This window comes from Oryctolagus cuniculus, chromosome 4 (assembly GCF_964237555.1).
Source record: "Oryctolagus cuniculus chromosome 4, mOryCun1.1, whole genome shotgun sequence".
NCBI classification, from domain to species: Eukaryota; Metazoa; Chordata; class Mammalia; order Lagomorpha; family Leporidae; genus Oryctolagus; species Oryctolagus cuniculus.
Window position 1 is genome coordinate 29441115 of NC_091435.1, and position 20549 is coordinate 29461663.

The following is a 20549-nucleotide window of genomic DNA, read 5'->3' on the forward strand; positions in this document are numbered from 1 at the left end:
TTGCAAAAATTAGGAATTTAGGCATATGAATTTTCATACCGAGTACTCACCAAGAATACATGACTGACGCATTTTAAAAATACAAGCCTGCAACCCCGGCATCCCTTATGGGTGCTGGTTTGTGTCCTGGCTGTTCCACTTCCAAACCAACTCCCTGCTAATGGCCTGAAAACAGCAGAAGATGGCCCAAGTGTTTGGGCCCCTACCACCCATGTGGGATAATCTGATGGAAGCTCCTGGTTCCTGGCTTTGACGTGGCCCAGCCCTGGCCATTGGGGCCATCTAGGAAGTGAACCAACAGATAGAAGATCTCTCTCTCTGTTAACTCTTTCAGATAAATAAATCTTTGAAAAAGTAAAAAATACAAACATTGAGACCCTATTCCAGACCTACCATGTCATTTTCCAGAGGGTTGAATTACTTGTCATGAGTTATTATTTTTAAAAGTTCTGTAATCCAGTGTGTATTTCTAGTTAAGATCTACTGGTTTAGAATACTTAGAAAAACAAAATCACACTAACAATAGTTTTACAAGCTACCTCGTCACTTGATATGATCAGATCTTTTTTTTAAAATCTCAGTATCTTCATTTTATTGTGAAAAGGCAGCCTTGAGATAATCATTTTGTAGTAGTTGTTAACATGAAGTGCAAGAACACTGGTGGGTCAGCTGAAAGTAAATGCTTTGAAATGGGTTGAGGGGAGAAGCCAAAGCCTGTACCCAAATTCTCACAGTGGGTAGATGTTTCAGATGACTAAAAGAAACACCTAACAATTTACAGACATAATACACTTGGTATACATTAGTCAACTCCTATTTCACTTAATTACCTGATGTCATGATGAACTTCCTTTTCATATTTTTCTTCTCTGCGCTTTTTATGACAGCAAAAGACGATACAACCAATGAGCACTAGAGCAAGCAAAGTTCCTATAATAGCTCCTGCAATTGTTCCAGCTCTGTTTGAAGCTAGAATTAAGATGTTAAAAATTAATAGTAAACAAAAAATGATATTCATTTGTATTAAAGGTAAGAAACATTTGATAGAGAGACTTCATTGCATGCATTAAATTAAAAGACAAATTATTTAGTCTTTTTGGATTCAGCTGAGGAAATTGATACAACTAAGTTTCTTCTTAACTATATATTCTATTCCAAGCATAAAAGTGACAAAACCAGAGTAAAAGGCTTTAATATTCATTGTACTGAGCATACAAGAATATACTAGGGCCAACATGTGGCAAGGCGGATAAAGCCTCTGCCTGCGATGCCAGTATCCCATGTGGGTACCAATTCAAGTCCTGACTGTTCTGCTTCCAATCCAGCTCCCTGCTAATGTGCCTGGGAAAGAAGCAGAGAAAGGCCCTGGTACATGGGTCCCTGTACCCACATGGGAGACCTGGAAGAATCTCCTGGCTTCAGACCTGCCCAGCTCCAGCCCTTGTGGCCATTTGGGGAGTTAACCAGCAGACAGAAGATCCCTCTGTCTCTCTCTGTACCTTTGCCTTTCAAATAAATAAATAAATCTTTAAAAAAAAAAAAAAGAATATTCTAAGTAGCTCATACTCATAATGGTTAAATATGGGTAAAAGAGTTGATTTGCCATCTCTTACCTTCTAAATACATTACAATGTTTTACTAAGCCACAAAGCACTCTAATCAAATTTAGCACCCCCTTGTCCTCAATATGCACTTGGTGACTGAATTAAAGGAAATTATCTAAAAATAATAAACACAACATTATCACAACAGATTGAAAAAAAGATACTTACGAGGAACAACATCTAGGCGCAGCAGACACTGATCGGAGCCCACCCGGTTTCTGACTGTACAACTATAGGTCCCAGAGTACTCAGAAGTGGCATTTTTTACAGATATAACAGGTGAAGTCATTTCTAGAGGAAAAGAAAACCTCAGTATGCATTGCTCTGAATTTTTAGTAAAGGAAAATCCTACCAAGTTTGACAATCAAGTTAAAAACAAGACAGATCAAAACTGGAAATAGGGGCTGGCGCCATGGTGTAGCAGGTAAAGCCACTGTCTGCAGTGCCAGAATCACATATGGGCACCATGTGGAGTCGTGGCTGTTCAACTTCTGATCCAGCTCCCTGCTAATTCATCTGGAAAAACAGTAGAAGATGGCTCAAGTACTTGGGCCCCTGTACCCATAAGGGAGACCCAGATGTCCCTGGCTCCTGGCTTTGGCCTGCCCAGCCCGGACCATTGCAGCCACCTGGAGAGTGAACCAGCAGAAGGTGTCTCTCTGTCTCTCCCTGTCTCTGTAACTCTGCCTTTCAAATAAATAAATAACTCTTAAAAAAAATGGATACAGTCATTGAGGTCATGCATATCTCCAGAGTTCAATCAATCATGCCTACAGATCATATGAATCAAGACAAAAATAACTATGATCCTGTAAGTCACAAAGCCCCAGCAGAAGCAGGGTTCATCAATCTGAGGTCACAACTACTTATGAAAAATATCTTACCCCACAAAAGCTGTTTCAAGCAACAGGAAAACTTGCAAACCTCTTTATCCTCCCAAATAGAGGAAGTATACAGGGGCGAATATTGTGGCACAGAAAGTTAAGCCATTGTTTTTAATGACAACATCCTACATGAGTGCTGGTTCAAATCCCAGCTGTTCTACTTCTGATTCAGCTCCCTGCTAATATGCTTGAGAAAGCAGCAAAAGACAGCCCAAGTACCTGGGTCCATAACACCACATGGAAGACACAGAGTTCCAGGCTCCTGGCTTCACCCTGGCCAGCCTTGGCCATTGCGGCCACTTGGGGATTGTACCTGTGGATGGATGATCTCTCTATCTCTCTGTCTCTCCCTTTCACTCTGTAATTCTGCCTTCAAATAAGTAAACAAATCTTTAAAAAAGAAAAAAGAAATATACAAAATAAAGTTACAGGGATCATTTAGTTTGACCTCTTAGCTGGAAAAAAAAAAAGAGAGAGAGAGAGGCAGCAAAAAAACCTACTTAAGACCAGGTTGGAATGGTTGGAAGGATGGTAGAACATGGTAATCAATTTGAACCAACAGATCAATTACAATACATATGTGAGGGGCCAGCACTGTGGCGCTGCGGGTAAAGCCCCCACCTGCAGTGCCAGCATCCCATATGGGCGCCGGTTCGAGTCCCGGCTGCTCTACTTCCAATCCAGCTCTCTGTTAGGGCCTGGGAAAGCAGAAGATGGCCCAAGTCTTTGGGCCCTTACCCATTTGGGAGACCCGGAAGAAGCTCCTGGCTCCTGGCTTCGGGTTGGCTTAGCTCCAGCCATTGCGGCCAATGGTGGAGTGAACCAGCAGATGGAAGACCTCTCTCTCTCTCTCTCTGCCTCTCCTTCTCTCTCTGTGTAACTCTGACTTTCAAATAAATAAATAAATCTTTAAAATATATTTATATGTGAATGATCAGGCTTAGTCAATTTAATACTTCCTAGTTAGTGTCACACAGGTTTTTTTTTTTTTTTAATGTTCTATATAGAAAACAGGAGGCATTTAAGAATTTACAATATATAGTGTACAAACACACACACACACACACAAACCCTACTGTATATAAAGTCCAAATCAATGGCACATGGTACAATTTTTATCATTGGCAGTACCTGGTAACCATGAGTCGGGCATTTTCTGAGAGTCAGACAGTTTTTGCCATTCATATCGTAATGGAAGCGAACCTTCTTTGGGTTCGCATTTTAGTTTAAAGTCATTTCCAATTTCTTCTGACCCATCAATGAAGCATCTTATACCTGAAGGCTTAACTGAAAAAACAAATTACAACTTTAGATTGCTGTAAACAAACAGTGTTTGTTTTTGTAATAATTACTTAAACACACAGTATGGTGCACAAACACTGACTCAGGATCAGTTGGTCCTGAGCCCAGAAATGACAAAAGCATGAAAGGCCCCCAAAGGTTGTCAACATCACCTTACTCAGCTTTACTGACTATGAAACAGGCAAGAATGAACTTAGGCAAGCAGCTACTACATAAGGTGCTTTCACAGTCTCTCGTGCACAACCTGGTGCCCCTCCATTCCATGAAGGACACACGGTGCAGCCTGGCCACTTGAGATTGACAGAAGCTTCCCGCTCCATTCCTTACCTGTTCTTCTCCATGCTTGACATGTAGCCCTCTGGGAGTCTGTACCCCAAGTCATCTCCCTCTAGCTGCTGTCACCCCCATCAGGGGTTCACAATCACTCATGCTGCTAACAGGGACAATTTACATAGCATAGCAAGGACCAATTAACATTTCACATTAACACAAATCTACTGAGAGAGCAGTATTACAAGAAAGTAAGTTCGAGATCATATTCATATTTCAGGTTCTAATAACAGCTGTTCAGAGCAGCTGCCAATCCTATTATCTGCCACTCAACCCCAACCCTGGATTAACACCTTGGTGTAGCACACTCTTGCTGAGCTTTATTAAGGCATAATATTCATACAATAAAATTAATACATGTTAATTATGTGGGTTGTTCACTTTTAATTAGTATGTATACTTACACCTATTAAACACCACTGTAGTTCTCTCAGGAAAGATCCCTCATGTTGGTTGTGGTTAATTTCACTCCAAAACTTAACCCAAAGCTGCTTCTGATAAGATTTCTACTGCTACAGATTAGTTCTGCTTCTTCTGGAGTAACAAAATAACAAAGTAGGTGCTTTTTTATCTTACTTCTTCTATTCAGCATGTTTTTCATGAGACGGATCCATGTTGTTGTATGTAATCATTCTTTTTTATTGCTTGGTAGTATTTCATTGAATGGACTATATCACAAGTTTGCTGAACCATTCACCTACCAACAAAAACTTTTCAGTTTGGGGACTACTGTTAAAACCTAACTAGCCAAACCAGTAAGGAAGGGCACCATAAAGAACTGTGGGGTTCCACTGACCAAGAGCACTCCAAGGATTCTCTCAAGAAGGCAGAGATCAGCTCTCCACCAGCTGTTTCTAAGTATAGATTTTAAAAAGTGGTGGAATGGGTGCTGGCAGGGCATAGGAGCACATAGTAATTGAGTATCCTAGTAAAAGGCGGATAAGGTAAAGTGGGGTTGTAAGCAACAGTAGGAAACAGTCTATATTTTATTGCTGTTCCAAGACCTGTACCAATACTCTGAGTGCCACTTGGGAGTGGCCCACCTGCTTTCTACTGGGAGAAGGAAGTACAAGTCTTTTATGTGCCAACTCCCAACCATTAAAAAATGACAAGGAAGACTGACTCCTAATCTATGGCACTCTTGCTGGAAAGAAAGACAGAAAACCACAGAGGAAACCTAGAAATTAAGTCTTGTCCCCTTAATATTTCTTTACTTTGGGATTCCAGAATACTTGGTCACTGTCCTCGGCACACTTGCCTCCATGATCATTATCATAGCCAAGAGGGCTTCCCAGACATGGGTATGTGACCATCAATGTACACTGCCAAACTACACCACCAATTTAGCAATCTGTGCTCCATACATGTATTATTTCATCATCATCTTCCATGCTAATGGCCTACCTTTTTCTACAGGGAATACAGTCTAAATCCCTACATGGAACAGAATACACTTTTTATCATGATGTCATTTTACTTGGTGCAAAAATTCTATGACTCCCAGCAAAATCTATTAATAGATACTAAGATCCATGAGGAAAATTTGAAGTAGAAAGAGGATATTTATGTAGTCTTTAAGTAACTATCCCAAGAGATATATTTTTAATTGCCGAAGGGAAAATAATAATTTTATACAGGAGGAACCCATCAGATAAACCAAGTGATTATAATCAATAGTAAGACATGGCACCATGTACCCCCTGACTTGACTATAGAAGATAAAGAAGATACACATGCAATGTGAACACTAGACTCAATCCTAGTACAAAAAGGATATTAGTGGGAAACTGAAGTTAAAATGAAGTTATTAGTTTAATTAATAGTATTATACCAATTAATTTCTTGACTTTGCTATAATATGATTTTGTAAGAGGTCAACATCAGCAGAAATCAGATGATGGGTATATGCTAAAAAACTCTCTAGTAGTTTTGCAACTTTTCTATAAAAGTAAAATTATTTCAAAATAAAAAGGGGAGAGCCCTGCCCTGTACCAATGGCTTGAAAATTCCTCAGGACATTTAGGATCAGTGTTGACTGAGCCACCACACATGCTGCGTACCCTGTGTTCTGGGGGCATGGTACAGTTTGTATACACTGTATACACTTCCAGTAAACTGTTATTTGTGCATGCTCTGCTCTTCAATAAAATACTTTTTTAATTTTTAATTAGGTTTTAACAGATTCAATGTGACTTGTAGATACAATTCTAGAACATAATGATATTCCGCCCCCCCTTTTTTTTTACTTTTTGGGATAACATTTTAAAACTACATTACAGTAAACAGGCTTAATACTTTACCAAATACCACTCTTTACACCAAAAGGCTCAATAATAGGTCCTTTCAGAGCTCCCGGGGAAGTGGAGCTAGTGACATGTGGCTACAATGTTAACCTCCTATCAGCTGCTTCTGCTATCCTTATCTACTTCACCTTATTTACTGAGTGGTAACCATGGACATTTTTAGTATGTCTGAAAGACAGGGAGGCTCTGGGAATGCAACATCCTGAGCCTGACATCCAGGAAAATAAGCCCCCTGGGTTCACAGCAATGCAGGGCACAGGACGCATTACCCTATGAATGTCACGGTGATGACATCTTTAGATTTCCCACAAAATTCACTATCACAGGTGTACTTTGGGTTCAGAGGTTAAGATGCCACTTGGGGTGACTGCATCCCATTTTGGAGAACTTGGGGTCAAGTCCCAGCTATGCTCCTCTTCTGATTCCAGATTCCTGTTAGTACAGACCGTCGGAGGAAGTGGATAATGGCCCAAAAACCTGAGTATCTGCCATCCACATGGCAGACCTGCTTGGATTCTGGGCTCCTGGCTCCAGAACCCATCAGCAGAGTGAACCAGTGGATAAACGCTCTCTCTGTGTCTGTCTTTGCCTTCCAAATATATAGATAAATAAATAAATAGTATTAGGCAGAGCCACTATCAGTGAACCAAATGAAAGCTCCAATTGACTCACTGCCCCTGGTTGGGTCATTAGAGAGCACTCAATCTAATGTTTGCCCCAGATTATGCAGAAAGAATTTTTAGGCGAAGCTACAAGATATGCTCCCGTCCAATTTTCACTCTCAAAACAATCCTGTGGTTTCTCCCAGCAGTGGTTATGACTCATCCAAAAACACGGAAGAAAACAAGAAAACGCTACAACTTCTTCACTGCCCCTTGTGAGTTTCACTGAATCAGAGTATTAGTCACCCCTACTTCCCTTCAGCAATTACTTCCCCCCTTTCTTATCTTGCTCTGATTTCTCCCTCTCTCCTTCCTTGCTGGAATTCAGAGTTTACCTGGCTCTAGTAATTCTCTATGGAGTTAGCAGATAAGGCAGCTGAATCAGTGCTTCCCCCCCGCCCCCACTCTGAGGAGGAAATATGCCGGGGTTGGAGGTTTCATATAAAAGGGTCAATTGTGCTGCTGAGCAGTCACGGCTGCTGCCAGCAGGGTGGCCAGCCACATCTTGTGCCATCACTGCTAGCCCTTCCAGGTTCCCTCTGGGGTATGTGCAGCCTTACACTGTAATGACAGCGTCAGTTAGGAGCTACAGATTTATTTACCCAGAACCTGGTCACAGAATCCAGTCACATACACAGAGAGAGAGAGAGAGAGAAAGAAAATAACATGGCATTTGTCCACAACTCTTCAGTGATGAATACATGTCAACTCCATTCTTCCCAGTGAACCTGCCCCATCAAACAAGGGTTTCACAATAACTCTTATAAGCAGGTATAATGTGCTTGGTCCATCATGAAGCAGCTGAAATTCCATGTAAATCTTAACTCAATACTTCCTGGAGAGCAGTGTTAAAAGAAGGTACAGTCACAGTTATAAGCTCAGGCATCCTGGAGTGAAAAGCTCAGATCAACTGTAAGAGAAATTTTTACCTCTTTACTCATTTATTTAAAAAAAATGTCTTTCCATGTGTTCACAATATAAACACTTTCTAAGATTTCCAACATTACCATATCCCTTTTTCTGGGTCCTTGTTCAGGTTCACTTATATCCACACAAAAATGTTCATTTTTGTTCCTGCCCTGATTTTCATTCTTTAAAAAAGATGGGTATTTGGGGCTGGCACTGTGGCATAGCAGATAAAGCCACTGCCTACCCTACAGTGCCAGCATCCCATATGGGTGCTGGTTTGAGTGTTGGCTGCTCCACTTCTAATCCAGCTCTCTGCTATGGCCTGGGAAAGCAGCGAAAGACAGCCCAAGTCTTTAGGCCCCTGTACCCATGTGGAAGACCCAGAAGAGGCTCCTGGCTCCTGGCTTTGGATCAGCGCAGCTCCAGCCATTGTGGCCAATTGGGGAGTGAACCAGCAGATGGAGGACCTCGCTCTCTGCCTCTCCTCTCTCTGTGTAACTCTTTCAAATAAATAAATAAATCTTAAAAAAAAAAAAAAAAAGATGGGTGTTTAAGATAACTCTAACACCAAACACTTAACTACTTCTCTAATCAATCCCTAATCAGTTCTCTAAAACAAAAAGAAGGTAAAAGCAGTTATGGGAGGACCTGCCCTTACTGACTGGTAATGTCCTAGGATGCCCTTGGCTTTTCTAGCAAGTATCACTTCTTATTTCTCAAGTTATCACTCAAACCTTTTAATATATTTTTTTAAAAAATTTAGAATAAAGCCATCACTCTAAACCTGATATGTTAGATCAAAGAATAGGGGCATTTATTGTCATAAAATAGATAGCTATATTTTTCTACATGGTAGTCATTGTATATTTTGTGTAAATCTATCACAGCAAGATTTTAGAAGTGTATTTATGAATCACTTTCTCAACTGAAGAGATTAACAGCATGCACATTATCACAGAATCTTGAAAACAGCAATAAACTTTGTAGTCTTTTGACATTTACAAAGCAGTTTACATTTTGTCTTTCTTAACTCTCAATGAGCTCTAAGACATCCTAGCATCTGCCTAATCTCCTTTAAACAAGAGTAACAGTAAGGTCAGGGCAATTAAATAACTCATATCTAATGGCCTTACTAATTCAAGTCCCTCTCTCATATTCCATCTCCTACACCTAAATATAGTCATGTGCAACATAACATTTCAATGACTGAGTATTTGACAGTATGTACCATATAGCCTAGATGTGTAGTAATTAATCCTTTTTAAGTTTGGGTAAGTAAACTCTAAGATGTTCATATAAGGACAAAATCGCCCAATGAAACGTTTCTCAGAATGTAACCCTGTCGTGAAGCCACACATTGACTGTGTTTGATTAGTCATCATAGAAACCTCATTTATTCTCTGGGTTAATGAAGATAGATGCTCAAAGCCCACGAAACACAGAATTTTGAAATGAATGAGATTTGATGGGTTTAATGATAATTAAGTCACTCTATGTTTCAAAAAAATAGGCTGAAGCCTAAGAAAAGGACTATTTAAAATTCTATATAATTTTCAAGACATTCTAAAGACAAGGTAAAAAAAAAAACTCATATCTCCTAACTGCTGACTTAGGGTCTGTCTTAGTCTGCTGTTGATGTAACAAAATACTCAACGCTTATTCTATAAGGGAAAGGGATTCATTCAGCTCATCGTTCTGGAGGTCCAAGAGCACAACACTAGCATTCCCCTGGCTTCTGCTGAGGGACTCTTTTGTGAAGGGTAAACAGGCACATGAGAGAGAGAGGGAAAAACTCATTCCCAGGGCCAGCGCTATGGCATTAAGCCTACACCTGCAGCACCAGCATCCTACATGGGTGCCAGTTCAAGTCTCGGCTGCTCCACTTCTGATCCAGCTCCCTGCCAATAGCTTAGGAAAGCAGCAGAGGATGGCCCCAGTGCTTGGGCCCCTGAACTCAGGTGGGAGACCTGGAAGAAGTTCCTGGCTCCTGACTTCAGATTGGCCCAGCTCCAGTCATTGTGGCCATCTGAGGAGTGAACCAGCAGACTGAAGACCTCTCTGTCTTTCTCTGTTAGTAACTCTGCCTCTCAAATAAATAAATAAATCTTTAAAAATAAACAAATAAAATGAAAACTCATTCCTGAGAGAACAAACCCACTCTTGGGGAACTACCTAATTACCTCTTCAAGATTCCACTACCTCTCAAGACTGTTACATAGGGGAAATGAACCTGCACACAAATTTTGCTGGGGAGAAACCAAACTCAAATCATAGCAAGGTTCTTAATGCCATACCATGCTACGCCTTTATGCCATACCATGCTACTTATCTGCAAACTCTTTAATAAAGAGTTTCATAAAGCAGTTGGTCATTTACATTTTTCTACTCTCTTTCCCCAAAGATGTTAGCTTTATGTTTTAAGCCAACTAATGACATTATAAATACTTCAAATATTTAAAATTATTACTTGAAAAAGCTAAGGTTTGTCTTGTATAAATATTTGTGCTACTACTATTCTGTGACCACTTACTCTGTTACTAAGTAACACATTAATACAAATAAAAATAACTTACCAAGAACTGTAAGTTGAACTTTCTTATTTGCAACACCAGGAGCTTTTTTCACTTTACACTGATAAATGCCGATATCCGATAACTGTAAATTTGTTACATTTATTGATGCATCACCAGATGTGATATCATTGCTTGTAAAATGTACTCGTCCTTTCAGATCTTGATAGTAGTCAACATAAATTTTGTCTCCAGAATATAAAATAATCTAAAAGAAAATCAAAGTAAGACAGAGGGAAAAAATAAACAAAACATACCTGTTCCATTAAAAAAGCTCTGAATATATGATGCTACTACAGAATCCATACAGAGAACACAGTAGGATCAGGAACGCTATGATTATCCAAATCATTGAATGAGAAAACAAAAAGGGATTAATGTAATCCTGGAGAAGGCTTCCACAATAACTGGTTTTTTGATTTTTTGTTTGTTTGTTTTGCTTTGTTTCTTAAATTTGAGAGACAGAAAGAACTCCCATCTACTGATTCAGTCTCTAAATGCCCACAACAACCAGGGCTGGGCCAAGAAAAAGCCAGGAGCCAAAAACCCAACTCAGCTTTTCCCACTGGATGGCAGGGGCCCAACTCAAGTATTAGCCATCACTGTTCCTGCTAATGCATTTTCCTGTTTTGCATTCACTGATGAATTTGTCACTCAAAGACCAAAGAGCAGCGGTGCAACACTCAACAGTCTATGTCCTGTGAGTTGTTTTCAAATCCCTGACACTACTCATGGTATAATTTAATCAAAATAAGTGGCATCAAGAACTCCTTTTTCCAAGTTCCTTCTGTAGGAACTTCCTGAGTGGAAGGACATGGGTTCTTTTCTGTATTACCTCCTTTCCTATCATACGGACTTCACCCCTAATCCACTTATAATCTTATTTATATAGTGTCTGTATCTAGGAGGCACCAATACCAGTTTGTTAAGCAAATAAAAGAAGGGGCTGAAGAGTCACAGCTGACTTGAACACAAGCCATGGCTTTATTTGCTCCACACCCACTTGTCATTAGCAACACTAAGAACTCCACAATAGAGGCTCCTCTAGCTTTATTTAAAGTAGCTTGTATTTCTATTGTACTTTTTTTATTTTAAAGATTTATTTTATTTATTTGACAGGCTGACAGAGAGAGAGGGTGAAACAGAGAAACAGATCTTCCATCTGCTGCTTCACTCCCAAATGACTGAAATGGTTGGGGCTGGACCAGGAGCCTGAAACTACATCTGGGTCTCCCCTGTGGGTGGGAGAGGCCCAGGCAGTTGGACCATCTCCAGTTGCCTTCCCAGACACATTAGCAGGGAGCTGCATCTAAGCTGGCACTCTGATATGATATGCTGGCATCACAGGCAGCAGCTTAACTCACTGCACCACAATGCTGGTCCCTCTACCGTACCTCCAAATACCCATTTTGCTATTAAGTACACACACTTTAGTAGTCATTTAAAGACCCGCTCATCATGGCAATCAAATGTGTCCCCTTCTAAGCTTTTTCCCATGAAAAAAACATTAGAAATAGTAGTTAAGAAATAAAGAACTGGGGCGGGCCTGTTACATCACCACTTGAGACACCCACATCTCATATCAGAGTGCTTTGGCTCAAGTCCCAGCTACTCCATTTCCAATTCAGGTTCCTGCTAAAGTGTACCCTGGAAAGTAGCCATCCATAAATAAATAAATTAATGAACAAGTGAAAATAAATAACAAACTAACATTTACCAGGCACTTTTTCACATCTTCATTCATTCTTTTTTACAATGCTGCAAGGCTAATGGTATTGCCTGCCTCATATTTAAGCTGAGGAAAGCAATGACTCTCATAGATCAATTTTTTTTAATTAATCATTTATTTATTTATTTTCCCCCCCAAAGAAACCTTTTATTTAAGGAACACAGACTTCATGTATTTCATAAGTACATCTTTAGGAATACAGTGTTTCTTCCCACCATACATGCCTTCCCACTCACTCTCCTACCCTTCCTCCTCCTTCCTCTCCCATTCCCAGTCCCATTCTCCACTTCACAGATTAACTTTTACAAAGTCACACAGCTAACATGCAGACCAGAGCTGTTTGGCTTGGCACTGCACAGGATTAACATTTCTATTCATTTACAGCAGACAAATGCTTGTGGCATATAGTTTTTTACTGTATTCTCCTAACAATTCCAAGGTATATTTGTTCCTACCTTACATGCAAGGTTTATGAAACATGACAGTTAATACAGGATCGTGCAAAGGACAAAAGGAAGCGCAGGTGAAAGTCAGAGACCAGGGTTCAAATCCCAACTGCAGCTGTTACCCACTGAGGGACCAACCCTGAGCATGTGTCTTCCAATCTCTGGATGTTTTCCCTTATTTCTGAATGTGTAATTTTAGTGTCATTTTTAAAGACTTAAGTAATACACTGCCTATGGCATAGACCAGAGACCACACAAGGAATAAGAACAGAAATATCTGCATCAGTCTTCAGACCCCTAACCACACTGCCTGCTAGATTAAATACACTAAAATCCAGCCTCAGGCCAGTGCTGTGGCATAGTAGGCTAAGCTTTCGCCTGCAGCACTGGCATCCCCATATGGGTTTGTGTCCTGGCTGCTCCTCTTATCTAGCTCCCTGCTATGGCCTGGGAAAGCACTGGAAGATGGGCCAAGTGCTTGGACCCCTGCACATGCATGGGAGACTCAGAGGTGTCTGGCTCCAGGCTTTGGATTGGCTGAGCAGATGGAAGACCTTTCTGTTACTCTACCTCTAAAATAAATAAAATCTTGAAAGAAAGAAAGAAAGAAAGAAAGAAAGAAAGAGAGAGAGAGAGAGAGAGAGGGGGAGGGAGGGAGGGAGGGAGGGAGGGAGGGAGGGAAAGGAAAAAGCTCCTAGGAACTCACTGGGGGCTGAAAAAATAAAAATGAATAAATTTAAATTTAAAAAATCCTCAGTTAACACACAATGTCCATGAAATTCTACATAAGTATCCTCTGGTGCATCAGGCTTTCCCTAGCTCTTTCTCTTGCTTTTGGTCTGATTTTACTGTGGTTGAGGTCCCAAGCTAGGTTTTTCAGCTAGAAATGGACTCTCAAAGCTAAGTCCACAGACCTCACAGCTATGTCTCCCATTCAGCACAGAAGAGCCGGAGTCCTCCAATTAGCAGAGATACTGCAGGCTCAGGGCACCCTGTGCTTCTGGGTCGCTATATGCAGCTCATCATCGGCTTCCCTTATTTCCAGTCTTAAGCCGGAAACACTGAAGAGCCATGCTCTCCTACCCTAACCACAGACAGAATCAGGGTCCTGGACTGTAAAGGCAAGAGCAGGGAACTGCAGGACCTCAGCCTGCAGCCTGCTAGCACATCCAGAGAGAGCGCCAAAGGGCAAATAAGAACGAGACAAGGAGGCAACAGACAGGACAAGTCAGGTTTAACTTATTTTGCTTATGGCAAACAGGAGGAATTCCCCTTGGCAGAATCAGAGCAGAAGTATGTCCTTCAAGGGATGGTCCCAGCCATTCATACTTGGGAAAGCACTTTATTTCCTTTACAAATACACTATGGGCAAACCAAGTGGGATTGTCAAAAATATTAATTATTTAACTGTACTATGTCAGCCATTACATGGAAGACTTTTATTTTTAGCTTTTAAATTACTCCTTACTTTATGAACAATTAGTAAAAATAAAATTTCTTTTCCATATATTCATAGTTGTCAGTTCTCCTAAATATTTGAACTTATTTTCCCCTCCCCAGTCTAATGTAATTTATCTGTTAATTTTTTTTACACTAAATGTATCAGATGGAACTAGTATGTAATTTTTTTTAATTTTATTTTATTATTTTTTTTCTGACAGGCAGAGTGGACAGTGAGAGAGAGAAAGGTCTTTTTTTAGTCTTTGGTTCACCCCGCAATGGCCGCTACGGCTGGTGCGCTGCGGCCAGCGCACTGCACTGATCCAAATCCAGGAGCCAGGTGCTTCTCCTGGTCTCCCATGCGGGTGCAGGGCCCAAGGACCTGGGCCATCCTCCACTGCACTCCCGGGCCACAGCAGAGAGCTGGACTGGAAGAGGAGCAACCGGGACAGAATCCGGCGCTCCGACGGGGACTAGAACCCAGTGTGCCGGTGCCACAGGCAGAGGATTAGCCAAGTGAGCCACGGCGCCGGCCACTAACATGTAATTTTTTAAAAGATTTTCATATATTTATATTTGTTTTTATAAAATTTATTTACTCTCCCTCTGTCACTCTGCCTTTCAAATAAACATATATTTATACTTAAATTGATATTTATTTGACAGGGAGAGAAACAGGAGGGAAAAGAAGAGAGGAGAATACAAGACACATCTTTCATGAGCTGGTTCAATCGCCAAATGACCACAACAGCCAGGGCTGCATTGCAGTATGGTAGGTCAAGCCTATGTGCGCAGTGCCAACAGCCTCTATTTAGAGAACTGGCTGCACTGCTTCTGATCCAGCTCCCTGCTAATGTACCTGTGAAGGCAGTAGATGATGGTCCAAATACCTGGGCCCCTGCCATCCACACAAGAAACCAGGATGGAGTCCCTGGGTCCTGGCTTCATCCTGGCCCAGCACTCACTGTTACAGGAATTTGGGGAGAGAGCCAGCAGATGGAAGATTTCTCTCTCGCTCGCTCTGCTTTCAAATAAAATGAAAATAAATAAATAAAAATGTTTTTTAAAACTTCATTGTGGGGCTGATATTGTGGTACAGCAGATTAAGCTGCCACATGCAATGTCAGCATGCCGTTTCAGTGCCAGTTGGAGTCCTGATTGTTCCACCTCCAATCCAGCTCCCTGCTAATGGCCTGGGAAAGCAGAGGAGGATGGCCCACGTACTTGGGCCCCTGCCACCCACATGCGAGACCTGGATAAAACTGGCTCCTAGCTTCAGCCTGAGCCAGCCCTGGCTGTTGTGGACATTTGGGAAGTGAGCCAGCAGATGGAATATCTCCTCTCTCTCTCCCTCTCTAATTCTGTCTTGTTTCAAATAAATAAATAAATGCTAAAAAATAAATCTTCATGTTGCTTTTTAGGAAATTCATTATATAAGATATTTAACTTGAAAAAAATAAGGAAAGAGGATTCTGCCCCCTAACCTTTAATAAAATGCAGTTTATGTATCCCTTCACACACTGCACACTCTGGCCTCACTATCACGACTGTCTCTGTCATATACTTCCAGTTCTAGATTTTCAGAACTTTCATAAGTTCCTCTTTGCCTTGAAAGAGTCTAAACATCTCTAAGACATCCAGTGCCCTTTTCCTATTCTGTAATCCTGGTCACTTATTAACCATCTCACGTCATTACATTTGTGTTTTCACTTCCCACCACAGAGATCTCTGCCATCACCCAGTCAGCACATGGGAAGTCTGGGCTTTCTTCCCAGCTCGTGACCCAGCTATAGGATTAGCACTATGATGGCCACCTAAAACATCTGTACAGGCACTTGGGGAGGGAACAAGCACTTATCAAACTTACCACTTGATCCGGCTTCTGATTATCAGCTGGTGATAGTAGCCACTCAATGTCCAGTGGTCCCTGGTCTTCGTCACTAACAGTAAATTTGCATGGTAGATAGGCAGTTTCCCCTTTGGCTTTTTCAATCATCTGTTCAGGATTAATGATAGTCAAACTTCTGGCGAAATCTGGAGGAGACACATGTACACAAGACTAAGCATTTGCTATTACACTGGCAGTACCCTCAGTGCCCTGCAGCCATTCTGGAGAAGCAGTGATGTGGGGGACCAGGATGGGATTATGGGCTAGAAGCTCAAACACAGGGGCTAGCTAGCATTGTGGCACTGCGGGTGAAGCCACCACCTGCAATGCCAGCATCCCATAGGTGCACTGATTTGTCTCAACTGCTCCACTCTGATCCAGCTCCTTGCTAATGGCCTGTGAAACCAGCAGAAGGTGGCCCATGTACTTGGGCCCCTGCCAACCCACGTGGGAGACCCTAATGAAACTTTGGTTCTCAGCTTGGGCCTGGCTCTGCCCCGGCCTTTGCAACCCTTTGGGGAAGGAACCAGCAGATGAAGACCTCTCTGTCTCTTTCTCTCAGTACCTCTTTCAAATAAATAAATCTTTAAAAAAAAATTCAAACACAACAGTACTCAGTTTTTAGTGGGTGCCTCTGTAAAAATGGAATGACACAATCAATATTATCTTATTCAGTACAATTCCCTTTAAAAGCTTGGTGAACTTCCCAACATTATATAAAATGTATGTTTCTACTAGTAGACAATTTCTGAAATATCCATGCAGATTTTTAAAACTAGAGTTTCTGAAAGGTTATACCAATTCAAGCCTATGTTAATTCATGCTCACCACATGCCATGAACACACTGGGAACTGTCCGCGGGGCACTGACTGATAAATTTTGACATGTTTTTGCCAAGTGTTCTTTAATTTTATATTTTTATTAAACAATTCTATAACCTCTATTGAATACTTAAGTGTTTTCAAACAGGAAACACGGTAAGTTAATAACAGTCACCTGCCACAGAGCAACTTTTCAATGACAGAGGGCATATGCAATATAACATATATAATTTATAATCTTACCAGATCCTCTAACATTACAATGGAGTTATATCATTGTATCTTTTCTATATTTAGATATGTTTATATATACAAGTACTTACCATTGTGTTACAATTCCCCACAGTCCTCAGTTTAGTAACATGTTGTATAAGTAACATAAGTGTGTAGCTTTTTATTTTTTATTTTATTTTTTTTTTTAATTTTTGACAGGCAGAGTGGACAGTGAAAGAGAGACAGAGAGAAAGGTCTTCCTTTACCGTTGGTTCACCCTCCAATGGCCGCCGCAGCCGATGCACTGCGCTGATCCGAAGCCAGGAGCCAGGTGCTTCTGGTCTCCCATGTGGGTGCAGGGCCCAAGCACTTGGGCTATCCTCCACTGCACTCCCTGGCCACAGCAGAGAGCTGGCCTGGAGGAGGGGCAACAGGGACAGAATCCGGCGCCCCGACCAGGACTAGAACCCGGTGTGCCGGCGCCGCTAGGCAGAGAATTAGCCTAGTGAGCCACGGCGCAGGCCCAAGTGTATAGCTTAAAAGCAACAGCTATGCCATAGTCAAAGTATTCAGTAGGCTATACCATCTAGGTTTGTAAAAGTACAGTCTACAAAGTTTACACCATAAAATCACCTAACAACACATTTTTCCCAGAGTATCCTCATTGTTAAGCAACACTTATCTGTATGTTTTTAAATTTACCAAATAACTACCTTCAATATTATCTTTCAGATTTTTTTTTTTTTTTTTTGACAGGCAGATTGGACAGTGAGAGAGACAGACAGAGAGAAAGGTCTTCCTTTTTCCATTGGTCCACCCCTCAATGGCCGCTGCAGCCGGCGCACCGTGCTGATCCAAAGCCAAGAGCCAGGTGCTTCTCCTGGTCTCCCATGGGGTGCAGGGCCCAAGTACTTGGGCCATCCTCCACTGCACTCCCGGGCCACAGCAGAGAGCTGGACTGGAAGAGGAGCAACCGGGACAGAATCCAGCACCCTGATGGGACTAGAACCCAGGGTGCCGGCACTGCAGGCGGAGGATTAGCCTAGTGAGCCACAGCACCAGCCTCAGGGTTTTTTTTTTTTTTTTTTTTTTTTTAAGATTTATTTATTTATTTGAGAGGCAGAGTTACAGACAGAAAGATAGAGTCTTTCAACCTCTGGCTCACTCCCCAAATGGCTAACATGGCCAGAGCTGGGCCCATCTGAAGCCGAGAGCCAGGAGCTTCTTTCGGGTCACCCATGTGGGTGTTGGGGCCCAAGCACTTGGGCCATCAGCAGAGAGCTGGATTGGAAGAGGAGAAGCCAGGACACCTATATAGGATGCTGGCACCACAGATGGAGGCTACACCACAGCACAAGCCCCAAAAAGAGATAGCTTAAGTCCACCGTAACTCACCAGGAGCTCAGAAAACGTCTCCTCCTTGCTAATGGTTACAATAACAATACTAGTATCTCTTATATGCTTAAGAGGTGGACATAAACAATGCACAAATGGCACTATTTATCGATGTATAAGAGAAAAAAACAATCAATTTAATCAATAAAAATCTTGAGTTTCAAAAGAAAACTACTTCTGTTCATATCAATTCCCACACTAAAAGTAAGTTTGGGGGCCAGTATTATACTGCAGTGGGTTATACCAGCATCCCGTACCAGAGTGCCATTTAATGTATTGGTTTGCGTCCCGGCTGCCCTGCTCCCAATCCAGCTCCCTGCTAAGGTGCCTGGGAAAGCAGAAGATCTCCAAGTACTTGGGACCTTGTCACCCACATAGGCGACCTGGATGGATCTCTAGGCTATTGGTGTAGGCTAGGCCTATTTGGGCCATTTGAGAGTGCCAGTGTATGGAAGATCTCTCCCTGTCTCTCCCTCTCTTTAGCTCTTTCAAATAAATAAATAAATAAATAAATATTATAAGGAAAAAACAAGTCAGTTTGGGGGTAGGAACTGTGGTACAGTGGGTTAAGGTGCCTTTTGGGACACTTGCTTCCTATATTGGAGTACTTGAGTGGTTCAGGTCACTGAATTACTCAAGTAGTTAGGTCCTGGCTACTCTGCCCTTCCAACTTTCTGGTAATGTACCTGGGAGACAGCAAAAGACACCCCCAAGTACTTGGGTTCCTGCCACCCATGTGGGAGACACAGATGGAATTCTTGGCTCCTGCCTGCTCTAGCACTGTCTCTTATGGGCATTTGGTGAATGAACCAGAAGATGGAAGATCTCTATCTCTGTTACACTCTGCCTTTCAAATAAGTAAACCTTTCTTTTCCTTCCGTTGGTTCACCCCCGAAATGGCTGCTACAGCTAGCGTGCTGTGCCGATCTGAAGCCAGGAGCCAGATGCTTCCTCCTGGTCTTCCATGCGGGTGCAGGGCCCAAGCATTTGGGCCATCACCCACTGCCTTCCCGGGACACAGCAGAGAGCTGGACTGGAAAAGGAGCAACCGGGACAGAACCGGCGCCCCAACCCAGACTAGAATCCGGGGTGCTGGCGCTGCAGGCGGAGGATTAGCCTAATGAGCCGTGGCGCCGGCCAACCTTTCTTTTAAACAGTCTGTTCAGGGGCCAGCGCCGTGGCTCACTTGGCTAATCCTCCGCCTGCGGCACTGGCATCCCATATGGGCGCTGGGTTCTAGTCCTGGTTGCTCCTCTTCCAGTCCAGCTCTCTGCTGTGGCCCAGGAGTGCAGTGGAGGATGGCCCAGGTCCTTGGGCCCTGCACCCCATGGGAGACCAGGAGAAGCACCTGGCTCCTGGCTTCGGATCAGTGCAGTGCGCCGGCTGCAGCGGCCATTGGGAGGTGAACCAATGGAAAAAGGAAGACCTTTCTGTCTCTCTCTCTCTGTCTACTCTGTCAAAAAAAAAAAAAAAAAAAAAGAAGTCAGTTACACTAAAGACTATTTTATATTCATTCAGGCACCATCCAAAGTTTTAACCACGTTTAAGTGCACTCCTCAAACTGATGAAAAATAGAAACAGATTTTCTGTACCTAATAGCAGGAGTCCCAAGCTTGGATTTCAAGAGCCTTTGCTGCACCCACTTTCATATCCTTGGAACTCTGCTGCCAGGTAAACAAACCACTTAAGAACCGACCAACAGCTGCAACAGCTCAATATGTAGCAGCCTTAGAACACTTCTCCCCATCCCAGCCAGCTGTCTACTGCCCCATGAGTGAGCCAAGAACTTCCCATCTCAATTCAGCCTCATCTGGCAACCCACAGAATCACAAATACAGGATTTTTGTGTTAAGCCTCAACTTTGTGTCAGTTGTTGCACAGCAACAATTGCTAACATCACCAAAATACACCTATTCACTGGTGCTAATCCTCCACCTGCGGCGCCAGCACCCTGTGTTCTAGTCCCGGTTGGGGTGCCAGTTCTGTCCCAGTTGCTCCTCTTCCTGTCCAGTTCTCTGCTGTGGCCAGCGAGTGCAGTGGAGGATGGCCCAA

General features: G+C 42.3%; 1 protein-coding gene across 4 annotated transcripts in view; it reads right to left on the reverse strand.

The window, feature by feature from the left end:
* The window catches only part of CXADR (CXADR Ig-like cell adhesion molecule), an 84719-nt gene that overhangs the window by 25459 nt on the left and 38711 nt on the right, over positions 1-20549 (reverse strand). For all 4 annotated transcript variants that reach the window (XM_051858801.2, XM_051858802.2, XM_051858800.2 and 1 more), the window contains 5 exon segments: positions 16047-16213; positions 10568-10772; positions 3620-3775; positions 1773-1895; positions 831-969 (listed from right to left, as the gene is read on the reverse strand). In XM_051858801.2, the coding sequence (XP_051714761.1) occupies positions 831-969; positions 1773-1895; positions 3620-3775; positions 10568-10772; positions 16047-16213 (790 nt within the window).